The sequence below is a fragment of the Panthera tigris genome, chromosome C1 (assembly GCF_018350195.1).
Source record: "Panthera tigris isolate Pti1 chromosome C1, P.tigris_Pti1_mat1.1, whole genome shotgun sequence".
Taxonomy (NCBI): domain Eukaryota; kingdom Metazoa; phylum Chordata; class Mammalia; order Carnivora; family Felidae; genus Panthera; species Panthera tigris.
The window spans coordinates 165,606,466-165,620,080 of record NC_056667.1 but is presented as its reverse complement, the minus strand read 5'-3'; the positions used below and the strand labels follow the sequence as shown (position 1 = coordinate 165,620,080).

At 36.3% G+C, this 13,615-nt stretch overlaps 1 protein-coding gene across 3 annotated transcripts in view; it reads left to right on the top strand.

The window, feature by feature from the left end:
• The window catches only part of CCDC141 (coiled-coil domain containing 141), a 226,154-nt gene that overhangs the window by 26,476 nt on the left and 186,063 nt on the right, over nt 1-13,615 (top strand). For all 3 annotated transcript variants that reach the window (XM_007083895.3, XM_042994800.1, XM_042994801.1), the window contains exon 3: nt 499-621. In XM_007083895.3, coding sequence (XP_007083957.2) covers nt 499-621 — 123 coding nt within the window. The remainder of the gene's footprint in view (nt 1-498; nt 622-13,615) is intronic.

Here is a 13,615-nt window from a genome sequence, read left to right as displayed (position 1 = left end):
GCATGTGTTCGTCATTTGGCAATTTTCAACTTAAATACAATATGCCAAAAGAATTTACCCTAAGAATAAAAAAAAAAAACCAGTGCACGGATTTATTTTAAACTGTTAGATTTTGGGGCGCCTGGGTGGTTCAGTCAGCCAAGCAGCCGACTTGGGCTCAGGTCATGAACTCCCAGTTCATGAGTTTGAGCCCCACATCAGGCTCTGTGCTGACAACTCAGAGCCTGGAGCCTGCTTCAGATTCTGTGTCTCCCTGTCTCTCTGCCCCACCCCTGCTTGCGCTCCGTCTCTCTCTGTCTCTCAAAAATGAATAAACATTAAAAAAAATTTAAACCTGTTAGATTTCAATTTAAATAAGGCCTATTTCTATGAAAAGAATAAAGTGTTCACAGTATAACTGAAACTAAAAAAGAAAGAAAAAAGAGAAAAGAAGAAAAAAGAGAAAAGGGAAGGAACAAGAGGAATTGAAAGTACATTTTATTTCATTTTTATTTTTAGTGTGGCAAGTGGGTACAACTTCAGTTGGCTGAATCACAGCCCAATCTTCTAGAAATTGGTAGCAGTCAAGATGAGACCAAAAAACTTCTTCATGATCATGAACTTCTTTTGGCCAAGCTCAAGGTAAGATATTAAAATGTGAAGCAGGTACAAAATTAAAAAGAAATAAAAAGCTATTTCTTATACTTCCTCTTGATTTCTCTGACATCACTGGCCTATGGCCATTTTAATATAGTGCCACATAGATAATGGAAAAACTCTATAGTTATTTATGAGCAAATACCATCATTGGAGAGAAGTAGCAAAATTTTTAAAACCCTTCCCCAAATGTGATCGAAAATATGGAGTGATAATATTTCACTGTGGAGAAATAATTATTTTTTTTTTCCTGGCTGTCTCAGTGAAAAAAAAAATTCCATCATTTTTCCATTTCATCCATTATGCTGTCAAATCACAACAACAGATCCAAACTTTTTATTGTTAATGATACCTGCTGGCAAGAATAATATAGAAGCTTATTTTGCCTCTGTTGAACTATTGAAAGTATCTGATTTTGTATTTAATATTAAGAGTTCTTGAAACCAAATAATAATTTTAGTAAAATTAGAGTTATTATTCCATATATATATTGTGGTTATTTAGTTCAGAATCTAAAAATAAAATTATCTTGAGATTGCCAGATAAGGTATCTATTCAGGGCCAGCTACATAATTTGTGGAGCTCAGTGCAAAATAAAAAGGTGGACCTCCGTTCAAAAAGCAAGAAAATGCTTTTTCTTGACCTGTCATATTGTATTTGATCTACTATTTAATGTCTAGCTCCTTCTGGCATGGGATACGTGTTGGGCGAGTGCATAGCCTCACAGGTTCTGGGCCCTGGCCATGACTCAGTGCACAGGGTGTGGGCCTGATCTCAACCTTTCCCAACTGTGCCCTGACCCCACCAAGCAGATGGCAGAGGTCACTGAACAAGGGCGGGGGAACAGACAGGATAGCAAAGAGACTTTCCCTAGGAGGCAGAACCCCATGTGAGATAAGACTCCAATCCTCCAGCACTTCCTCTGTTGTCCCAGTGAACTTTACTTACAAAACACAAATTTGGAAATCAAATTATTAAGAATTTCAAGGCAGTGACAGGTAGAGTCACTTTAAACCCCAAGTGGTGTCCCCTTCTAAGGACAGAGCTCTGATGCAGCCAGCCCTGTGAGTAATAGCCCTTGCAGGTAAATGAATGTCTTTACTAAGATCAAAGAGGGTTGATTAGGCAGCCTGCAATGACTCTGTGTTTTTAGTACTTTAATATTACTGGCTTCTTTGAACATCTAGGCTGGATTTTATACTTGCTTCCTAGATTTAGAAGCAGATATAAACTGCATCTGATATATACCGACAGTGGTTTCCTGATTGGACAGTAGTAAAAGTAATTGGGTATATCAGACTGGAAAGTTGAAGAAAGAATTAGTACTGAAGGAGGGAGCCATTAGAATCCAGAATTTATTTTCCTATTTAGACAGCTCCTTGCTCTGGTCTCTGTGCTATCTTTCAAAGGAGAAATCCCTGGCCACCAGGAAGTCCTTTGTATATAAGAAAAGAACACATTATGATGTGAAAGAACATTGAACCAGGAATCAAAAGATCTATGTTTTAGCACTAATTATACCACTAACTAGCATAATTCAGCTGAAAATTCAAAGTCTTGCTACTGCTACACAAAAAAACTGAATTCCACGAATTGTGGAAATCCAGCACTTCCTCAAAATTCCTGCTTATCCCCAGCAGTTTACTTTCTCATGGTCTCCTGTGTCCCCAGCTCCTTCTTCTACACCTGCCAGCTGTTTCTGCTGAAGTTAACTTGGACTCGAAACTACATCCCTTCCCCAGTTCCCATTAACAATTCATGCCAGCCAGCATTTCCTGGTCTATTAATGAAGTGTGAGTGGTGGGGAAGCTCATGGAATTCTGGACCTTTTAGGCTACCTCTCTTTTCTCCCAACCCTATTCCTTCCTGTCCAGGCCCACACAACTCCTGGGGGAGTGCTCTCTTAGGCAAAGCAGTTCAGCTTCACAGCAACTATGCTCAAATTTTTATTCCTAAATCCATTCAGGAGCTCTGCTGGAAAAGGGCTTCCCATTTAACAGGATCCACCCTCAGAAGGTGCTTGTGATTCTAGATTTTAAAGTTTTGTTGTCCTTTAATGCCAGTCTTCTGACTATGGACTAGCCTTCTGGACATCAGGCTTTTTAACTGTAAAATGAAGAGAGAGGATATAGATCAAAGCTTCATATCCATTGTGGATCTTACCATAAGGTGCCATGGGATCATAGGACCATTCTCCCTCTCTGCGTGTGGTTTTAGGTAAAAAGGCCTTTGGCTTCACCTAGGCCTCATTTTCATGATGACCTCTTTATGTCTATCTCCTATACCCTCCCTGACCCCACCGATAACTATCAACTCAGCCACCCACCCCCCCAAGAAATTTTAAATGGTAGCATCATCCTCCAATATTGGAGGATTGATTAAAAAAAAGAAACCAAGGAGTCTGAAGTCTGTTCCAGATTGGCTGACAAAAGCCTTTTTAAAATAACAAAAAGGTAAATTCCATATTGCAAATACATAGATCACAATTTTAATCAATTTATTAGCTATTATGCTGTCAGTGTAGGCACAACTTAACCTGTAGCACAAAATTTTTGGATCCAAGTTAGTTTTAATGTGAGCTTTTGAATGATAAGAACATTAGTAGTTCAATAAGCCAATAATATTTAATATTTAATGTTCATTCCAGTTTTTTTCCTATGCACAGCATGCTGCAATTTGTTCTAATTATAAAGAAAAATGCTCTTTAAGGGGTGTTGGCAGGGTGTAAGCTTCAGCACTGAGCTTACTTTGATTTGGGCATAACAGTTAGCCTCTCTGGTCTCAGGTTCTTCATTTGAAAAATTATGATAAAAGCAATTACCCTCAAACAACTAAAAAGAAAATGTTGGGGGACAAATTCAATGATATATAGATAATAATAATAATAATAATAATAATAACAATTGTGTTAATAATTGATATATCAGAGTAATCTGGATATTTAATTTGATAGAAAAGCAATTTTCTTCCCTCCATTGAAAATTATCTCAAACCCTAGTAATTTAGACTAAAGGAAAAATTTCTGGAAACACAGAATTTTTATGAGTTTTTCTAATGTTGGTAATGTTTATACCCTGAAGATATTATTTTCCTTTCAGCAGTATAGTACTTAGTTCCAGTGGAATGTCCAGAGAAAAAATATTTCCCTATTTTCAGTGGTGAAAGCATAATCATGTGGAAAAAACATTAACTCCCAAAAGGCATCTAGATTCCCAAACCTTACCCAAATTATTTCTAATGAGAAAGAAGAAATTCGGGAAAGAGGAGACAGATTTAAGTCAGGTGAAGATCTGCCTATGGTTGCTCTCGACGTTACATTTCTAAGTGGTTATAGGAGGTAAGAGGAACTGGAAATACCTTAGGGATATTGCTGAGAATATTCTTCTCCTCAGCCTGTGTCTTGCAACTAACTACGTTGCTATTGTCCAAAGGAATGATACAAACCAAAAAAACTTCCGGCCACTGGCTTGTCTATTTATACATATGCAATATTAGCATTCAGTGAAGAATGACCCTTTGGAGTATAAAATACTAAGTTTTACCTCTGATTTGACTCATAAAAGTATTGGTTACCAGATTATGACTAAATTCCTCACACAATGAATACTCATTTTTGTCCTATTCCATTCACTTAGCTGGAAATGAATGAATAAGAGATAGTCAAAGTATATTAGTAGTAAAGCTAAAAGTCTTATTAAAACTTGCCTTAAACATGGAATAGCATGATTTTCTGCTGTAAACTTGATTATTTACTAAGAATATAGTCTTTAAATTTTTTGCGGTAAAATATATATAACGTAAAATTTGCAATTTCAACCATTTTAAGTGTTTATTTCCATGGCATTAATTACATTAGTAATTGTTGTACATAGTGTTGTACAACCATCACCACTATTTCCTGAACTTTTCCTTCACTCCAAACTATGCACCTATTAAGCAATGACTCCAATTGCTCCCTTCTCTGGTAACTTCAAATCTACTTTCTGCCTCTACAAATTTGCCTGTTTTAGGTACCTCATGTAAATGGAATCAGATAATATTTGTCCTTTGTGTTGGGCTTTATTTCACTTAGCATGTAATGTTTTCAAGATTCATCAATTTTGTAGCATTTATCAGAACTTCATTCCTTTTTATGAATGAATAATTCTTCATTGTATGGATATGCCACATTTTATTTATCCATTCGTATATTTATGGACACTTGGGTTGTTAACACTTTTCCACTATTATGAATAGTTCTACAATGAACATTGGCACACAAGTATCTGAATACCTGTTTTCAGTCATTTTGGGTATATTTAACTTTTTGAAGAAATACCAAAATGTTTTCCACAGCAGCTGCATTATACTGTATTCCCATCAGTAACATACAAGTGTTCCAATTTCTCAACATTCTTCCCCAAAATTGCTATTTTCTGTGTTTTGATGATAGCCATTCTACTAGGTATGAAGTACTTTTGATTTATATTTCTCTAATGACTAATGATGTTAAGCTTCTTTATGTATTTACTAGACAATGTGTATCTTCTTTGGAGAAATGTCTATTCAAGTCTTTTGCCCATTTTTCAGTCAGGTTGTTTGGTTTGTTGTTGTTGTTGAGTTGTAGGAGTTATTTATATATTCTGGATATTAATCCCTTGTTAGATGTAGGATTTGCAAATATTTTCTCCCATTCTGTGGGTTGTCTTTTCACCTTCCTGATAAGGTCTATTAAGAATATATTTTAATAAAGTAAATCTGGTGACTTAATTATATGTATTTATACACTACAGAAAAATTTATAGCATGTATGTTGAGAATATGATGGAACCCTTTAGGACAGTATTAGAAGAGGACTAACTATTTTACATTATCTGCACCATAGCAGTGTTTTACCCTGAATGTTTACTTCATACAGGAGATTCATTTTCTCTTTCCCTATTTTCCCATAGACCCACAAATCTGATAGATTTACTCTGTCAGAAATTCTACTAAGTTCTTCCACCCATCGCTCCTGCTCCCTTTCTCTTCTCTACAGGAGTGAGGGGGTGCTGTGTTACCTGACTGGTGAGAAGGAAAAGTGGCTGCCATGCGGAAGCCAACCTCAATGTCTCTCAGCACAGACCCTGACTGCCCATGGGCTACATGTTCTTTATTCTCTCTGCTGCTGCTGACCTGGCTGGGAGCCCCTGCCCAGCAGAGGCAGGACACCATCTCACCCTCTAGGGTGGTTCAATGTGTGTCTGTGCCTCAGACCCAAATCTCTTCACAGGCAGGTCCCATTGACTAGATTTTAGGAAGAAAAAGTAAAAGCCAAATCAACCCATCTTCTAGTCCTGATAAGAGCAGATATTTGATTTGTATCTGACCTTGATGTCTACTTTTCAATTGATTTGTAATCTTGACAGTAGAGAGGTGAGATTAATTTGTACCATTCAAATTCCAATACTTAAAAAAATTTTTTTTTAATTTAATTCCAGCATAGTTAACATATAGTGCATACAGTGTTATATTAGTTTCTGGTATACAATATAGTGATTCAGCAATTCCATACATTACCCAGTGCTCATCAAGATAAGTGTACTCCTAATCCCCTTTACCTATTTCACTCTTTTCCCCCACCCAACTCCCCTCTGGTAACCATCTGTTTGTTGTGTATAGTTAAGAGTTTACTTTCGGTTTGTCTCTTTTTTTCCCCCTTTGATTGTTTTGTTTCTTAAATTCCACATATGAGTAAAATCATATGGTATTTGTCGTTCTCTGACTGGCTTTATACTCTCTAGCTCCATCTATATTGTTGCATATGGCAAGATTTCATTATTTTTTATGGCTGAATAACATTTCATTTTGTATGTATATATGTGTATATATATATCACATCTTCCTTATTTGTCAAGAGGCACTTGGGCTGCTTCCATAATTTAGCTATTGTAAATAAAGCTGCAATAAATATTGGGGTGCATATATCTTTTTGATTAGTGTTTTTGTATTCTTTGGGTGAATACCCAGTTGTGCAATTACTGGTTATAGTTCTATTTTTAACTTTTTGAGGAACCTCTGTACTGTTTTCCACAGTGGCTGCAGCAGTTTGCATTCCCACCAACAGCTCACGAGTGTTCTTTTTTCTCTATGGCTGAAAGGGATCTGTGCCTTAGTATTCTACACTTGTGAAGTACCTGTCATATTTTTCACTGATAATTTTGGAGAAAGTCACTGGAGGACTATTCCTGGGGGAATAGAAACTAGTAGGCAGTTTAATTTTTCTTTTACACTTTTGAAAATGGAGACCTTTTTCAGTTAAAAAAAAAAAGCCATCTTACAATTATGAAGCAGTATAACTTCCTAGTGATTTTCCCCACCTCACTTGGCACTTTTCTAGTCTACAGGGTATTTCTTTTCTGAGATGGTCAGCTCCAGTGAGTACTTAGAGGTATGGAGTGAAATAAAATTTGAATAGCATTCTTTAGATTGGAAAGTGCCATGGACAATGTGATAAGATATTGTTTTTATAAGAGAAGGTTGGTTTAAGTGAAGTCAGAGAGTCAATGACAATAGGCTTTTCAGACATGGAGTTAAGGTACATTAATATTGTAAATATCACAAATAATTTGTTAGTTCAGGCTAAGCAACAGTTCAGAGTGTGATAATGCCTAATGAAGTGTTGATGGGAATTGATTTAGTGGAGGGGAAGGAATTCTAAAAGTGGAATATTTTGTAGGCATAGGGACTGTAGAGTAAAAAATTGGGGGTGGGGGACAGTCTATCTTATCCATGACCCTGGTTCAGCAGTAAAGGTTGGGCTTGACTCCTTGGCAGAAGCTGAAGGTCCTGTGGGAAACACGAGGCACTCACCATATTGCTCTGTGGCTGTGGCACCAAGTGACAAAGAATTGGCAAGAAAGAGAGGCATCTTCCATGTTTCTGTAGAAAACAGATAATGGCTTGGTTATAGCAAATACTGACAACGTTTTTGACAACTTTAGAAGGACTCAGTACACAGGTAGATTATGGTAGATTAAAGATGGCCATAAATATATTGGCACTCCTCCCATTGAGAATTGGAGTGTGTCCATTCTCTTAAAACTGAACAGACTCTGAGACTGCTTTGACTCAAAGAATACAGCATAGATAATGCTGTGCCAGTGTCCAGACCAAGTATCAAAAGACTGGCTGCCTTTACTTTCTGTAATTTCAAATAGTCACTCTTGGAACCTTACCAACTTGTGAGGAAGTCAAGCAGCACTGTAGAGAAGCCCATGTGGAGAAGCACTGAGGCTCCTAGCAACCACTCTGGCTGAGACCTTGGGTAACAGCCACCAACTTGCTACTTACGTGAGTGAGCCATCTGAGCCATCTTGGAAGTAGATTGATTCTCAGGCTTGGTTACGCTTCCCAGCTGAACTGTGTGAAGCAAAGACAAATCTTCCCCATGGAGCCTTGCTCAAGTTGAGGATTGTGAGCAAAATAAGCAATTATTTTAGGCCACTAGAATAGGCAGCAATTTGTCACATAGCAAAATATAACTAGAACTGAGGGTAACAGCAAGCGTGGTATCCTAAGGGGATTTTGAAGTCAGGAGTCATGAACCAAAAGGGACAAGAAGAAGAAAGCAAGATTTTCATGGGGAGACAGTTTAGAAGTGGAACTAAGTTTCGCTAAAATGAAAGATGGTGTCATGGTACTAATGATAAGCAAAAAGAAAATTCTGAAGCTTATAAATGATTTGCTTTCCGAAAATTGAAAGCAGATTCAAAAATATATCTATTATAATGTTACTCTATTTGAGTAGCATTTTGGTATAATTTCTTGAACAGGAGGAAAAGGTTTGTAGTTATAATTCAGCACACAGGTATATGCACAAAATATTGTGGGTATAGTGTGGAAAGAATGACTAACTGACAGGGAATCCAAGGGAATCTTGACAGAGAAAGTGATATTGGCTGTCATGAAAATGAAGATGAGTTTTCCAGACACCATAGCCCAATTTAAAGCACAAACAATAGACTAGGAGAATATATTTGCAGTTTATATGAAAGGCAAAGGGTTACAGTCCTTCATATTGATAAGAGAGACTAATAAACCAATAAAATCAATAAAAAACACACAATTCACAGGAGGCAAATCGCCAATAAACCATGTAAAAGGGATGTTCAACAGCAGTAATAGCCTGAGAAGCAAAACTAAATAATAATAAAAAATAAACCATGATTTGCCTAATAATATCATTAAAAATTCAAGATATTTATAATATCTAATGAGTGAAAATATGAGGAAAGGGGCATTCTGCCCTACTATTGGTGAGAATTTCGGTTGACACACTCATTTTGGAAACTTGCATTAAAAATGTAAAGTGCTTACATTGTGTGACTCAGCAACCTCACTTCTCTGAATCTCTCCTCAGAAATAAAAGCACCGGTAAAGATATAGATATGAAAGTGATTTTGCTATGATATTGAGCATCTTTCCACATGCTTTTAATGGAATAATTTAATTGGAAACAAAACAATGTCCAACAGTAAGGGAATACGTTTATAAATTAATTGTTTATGCTTCTTTCATCCTGTGGACGATTATGCTGAGTCCCAGGCTTCTTGTGATACAAGATGCTTAACCCAATGTTGGTTGGCTTTGTTAATTGTCACCAAATACATTCCTATTTGAAATCTGGGCCAAAAGTTAGGATCACACCTAGCATGTTTCGAGATCATAGGCCTGTGATCTCCAAGCTATTAGTTATTTAGAAAACAGTGCTTCTTTAAAATATAAATCTACAAACAAAAATTTTTCATTGAAAGTAAAACCCATAGCCTTACTAGTTATCACAAAAAGGGTCTTGGTCTGAGATTTGAACTGACAGGACCAAACTCTTGACAGTTTAAGAAACACCAATAAGGGATGGCAGAGATAAGATGGTAGCACAGGACCCACTCACCCCTACTCTCAAAACTCATTACTGCTGAGCTAGCTTAAATGTTACTGTAATAATATCCCTTTTGCATTCTATACAGATGGCAACAGATCCTTCTGCTCTAGAAAAGGCCCAAATATATAATGTACTTACCCAAGAATGTATCTTTTCTACATATAGACTTTGTCTTAGATATAATGTGTAAATGTGTAAAACTCAAGAGTTTTTCAAATGGCTTGGCTATATCATTCTCATGACAAATTCATGAAGCTATTAGTCCTTAGGAGAATAAAAGGCAAACTTCTGATTCTGTGGTTAGCCCAGTCTTCCAAATTACCTGTATCCTCTATCTCCCTCCTACCACATATTTGAAGTTCAGAGACTTGAATGAGATTCGCATTTTTGTCTTAAAAAATTGTCTTAAAATGGAATACTGGTTCCAGTTCCAGGCAAGATAGAATAAATACTTTCCATGATACCTTCATTAAATGCAGCTACAAACCCTGGCAGAATGCGTGTGTGCTGAGGATGCTGAAAAGTAAGAGCTAGTCAGTAGATTAAGGAAAGAGATCAGGATTCCAAATACCACCAAACCAGCAGTGTTGTTTTTTTCTCCCTCTACGATTGCCCAGCTTAGATTCAAAGGCAAGTTGACATCCTCAAGTATGCACCAGATGTGCACAGAAAAGGTTCTAGGAAAGTCTTCTCTTTCACGTCTAAGCAATAAAAAGAGGACTTCTATGGGTCAGACAGAAAGGGAGGAAATACCCTGCTTTTGTTTTTGCTTTTTGTTTTTCTCTTCTTTCTTCCCCAGCCCAGGCAGTCCCTTAGAGTTAATCATGATGGAGAAAGTGGAGGCAACCAGGCAGGTGCTAAACCTCTGAGAGAGGGAAACCTCTCTCTGACCGGAGGAATTATTGTCTCAGAGCTTGTGGTGAATTTACATTGCTTTTTTTTTCTTTATTTAAAGAACTTTATTTAAACTTTATTTTTTAGGACTTTATTTAAATTCAAATTAGTTAACATTTAGTGTAGTATTGGTTTCAGGAGTAGAATTTATTAATTCAACACCCAGTGCTTATCCCAACAAGTGCCTTCCTTAATGCTCATCACCCATTTAGCCCATCTTTCCTTCACTTCCCCCCATCACCCCTCTGTTTGTTATAGTTAAGAGTCTCTTCTGGTTTGCCTTGCTTTTTTCCTCCCTCTGTTCTCCCCACTGGCTGGTCCTGCAGACCCAATGGTGGGAAGTGCACAGTGGAGTGAGGAAACCAAAACTCCAGGTTTCAGTGCAGAGGACCAGTAAGGGGGCTTCTGTGGCACAAATTTCAGGCAGAGTCAAGCCAGTGAAATTAAAAGAAGCAATCTTGCCTTCCAACTCCATAACTCATATTTTTATCGATGGCTCTCTAACTTTTTTTTTAAAAAGCCCAATTACTATGTCTGTAGGCAAGGAAATCTGAAGAACTATAAGCTCTCAAGTTGTTTCATATGACACTTCTTAAAATTTTAAGTTTCAACTCCAAACATACCAAGTTTTTACATAATTGTATTTGGAGAAACTCAAATCATTCAAGGCTATTGCTCACTGCTTTCTGAGAACCTGAGATTCTTTGGTTCAGTGATCCCATAGGCTACTGAACTTTTATTGATGTTATGGGCAAAAAAAGAAAACTTCTCTGCTAGTGTGTTACACTTATTAAAGCAGCAATAGGTACAAATATATAATGCAAACCATACATGGAAGTCAACATACGTAAATTTAAATTTTCTAATTGCCATATATAAATTTTAGAGCATAAGATACTTCTGGTAGAAAAGGATAAATGTTTCAGTTCAACATTCTAAGTTTCCACCTTATGAAACTGGAAAAGTAAGTTCAAATTTAAACCAAAGCAAGCTGAATGAAGGAAAAAATAAAGAGCAGAAATCCATGAAATTGTGAACAGGAAAACAATAGAGATGAATGGTTCTTTGGAAAGGTCAATGAAATCAATAAGCCTTTGGCCTAAGAGAGGAAAAAAGAGAGAAGACAAAAATGACCAGTATTAATGCAGGAGAGATAAGGCATCACCGTAAACCTCACAGACATTTAAAAGTATAATATGGGAATACTATGAACAACTCTATGCAGATAAATTCAACAACAGAGAGGAAATAAACCAATTATTTGAAGACCATAAATTGCCAAAACTCACCCAATAAACAAAGTAAAAAGAAACAAGTGAAATTAATTTAATAATATGCTTAATTAACCCAATCATATCAAAAATATTATCAATTAATATGTAATCATTATAAAAATTATGAATGAGTCATTTTGATCTTTTTTGTATTAAGTCTTCAAAATCCAGTATGTACTTTTGTACTTATAACACATCACAATTTGAAGTAGCCGCATTTCAAATAACTAGTGGATATCATGTTGTACGAGGCAGATTTAGAAAATAAAGAAGAATAAACCTTCTGGGAATCAAAATATTTTACTTATATTTTTTAGCTCAGGAGAAGTCTGCTTATACCCAAGGCAGTATATGTAGGCCTGAAAAGGAAAATTGTGAAATGAGATCTCTTTCAGAGACAAGAAATGAAAGAAAACCAGGCCAGTTTATTTCCAATAGGAAATTTATGAAAGCAGTTAGTAAAACCGTTATTACACACTGTCATAGAGGGAGTGGGAATATTTTTCCTAGTGTGATATTTTAAAATATGTATGTGCATAAATGTATTTGTGCATGTATTTTGTGCGTATTGCAATTGATTTTACTTGAAAAAGTAGTTTTTTTCAAACAGATAAGTTCCATAAGCATTTTTTAAAGTTTTATTAATTTATTTTGAGACAGAGAGAGTGAGTGTGCATGTGCATGTTAGAGAGGAGCAGAGAGAAAGGGAGAGAGAGAGAGAATCCCAACTAGGCTCCACGCTCAGCACAGAGCCCAACAAGGGGCTCAATTTCATCAGGACCATGAGATCATGACCAGAGCTTAAATCAAGAGTAGGACACATAACCAGCTGAGCCACCCAGGCACCCCAATCTACCAATTTTTATTGCCAGCTAATGTTTTGTGCTTGAAGAAGAAAGAATCATGATCTGTATATCGTTACTTACATAGATGAGGTAAAGATTTAAGTCTTTGGTAAAGCCTACTTTCCAGAACTAAGCCATTCACCTGGAAAAAGTGTTAAAAATTAATTAGGAAGACAAAAATTATACATTCTGGATTTTTTTCTTCTAAGAACAAAAAAACTTTCTTTATTGCCTGAGACTTACAACTGGCTTGTAGAAAAGATTAAATAAATATAGGAATACCAAATGACATTTTCAATTCTGAAATTTCCATCCTGACCAATTCATTGTCATCATGAGAGATTTCTTTTAATTGATCAAATTATACTTCTTCAAAAAGCTAGCTAAATGCAAATGGGATTTTGCCATAGTTGCCAGAACTTCTATTGTTAACTTAGTAACCCAATATATAGCTATAGGACCTAATCTGTGTACACACCTCAGAACTGGGTGCACAAAGGGTTGTGGGCATAACATGTTAACAAAATGAAGAGAAATCCCTACCTCTTGAAAAGGTTGCAGATGCAATAATGGTTACTATTTAATGATCATATTCTATGTGCCAGCCATCATAATAGATGCATTAGGTATTTAATGCTCACATCAACTTTGTGAGGTAGGAAATATTCACATTTAACAGATGATAAAACAAATCCAATAGTGGCTTTTGCCCAAGTCCTACAATGGTTTATGCCACTATATGTCACTTCCACTCCACTTTATTTAAAGAGGTAGGATAAATATTCAAAATGTAATCATTGCCAGATAACATGGAAAACTATGTACGAAGTACTGACAAATGGCTCATGCAAGAGTCATCAGCGCAATAGAAGAGAGTATTTATTTGAATCTCAAAGGAAGTGATGGGCAAGAATTGGGAGTCAAAATGATATTCAGATCAGAGAAAGGTGTTAGCAAAGCTGTTGAGACAAGTATAAGAAAGATACACATGGTATGTGAAGAATCCTGCAAGGAAATGTCAAGAGATGAGACTAAACTGGTATGATGGAAGCTTGGGCTGGAAA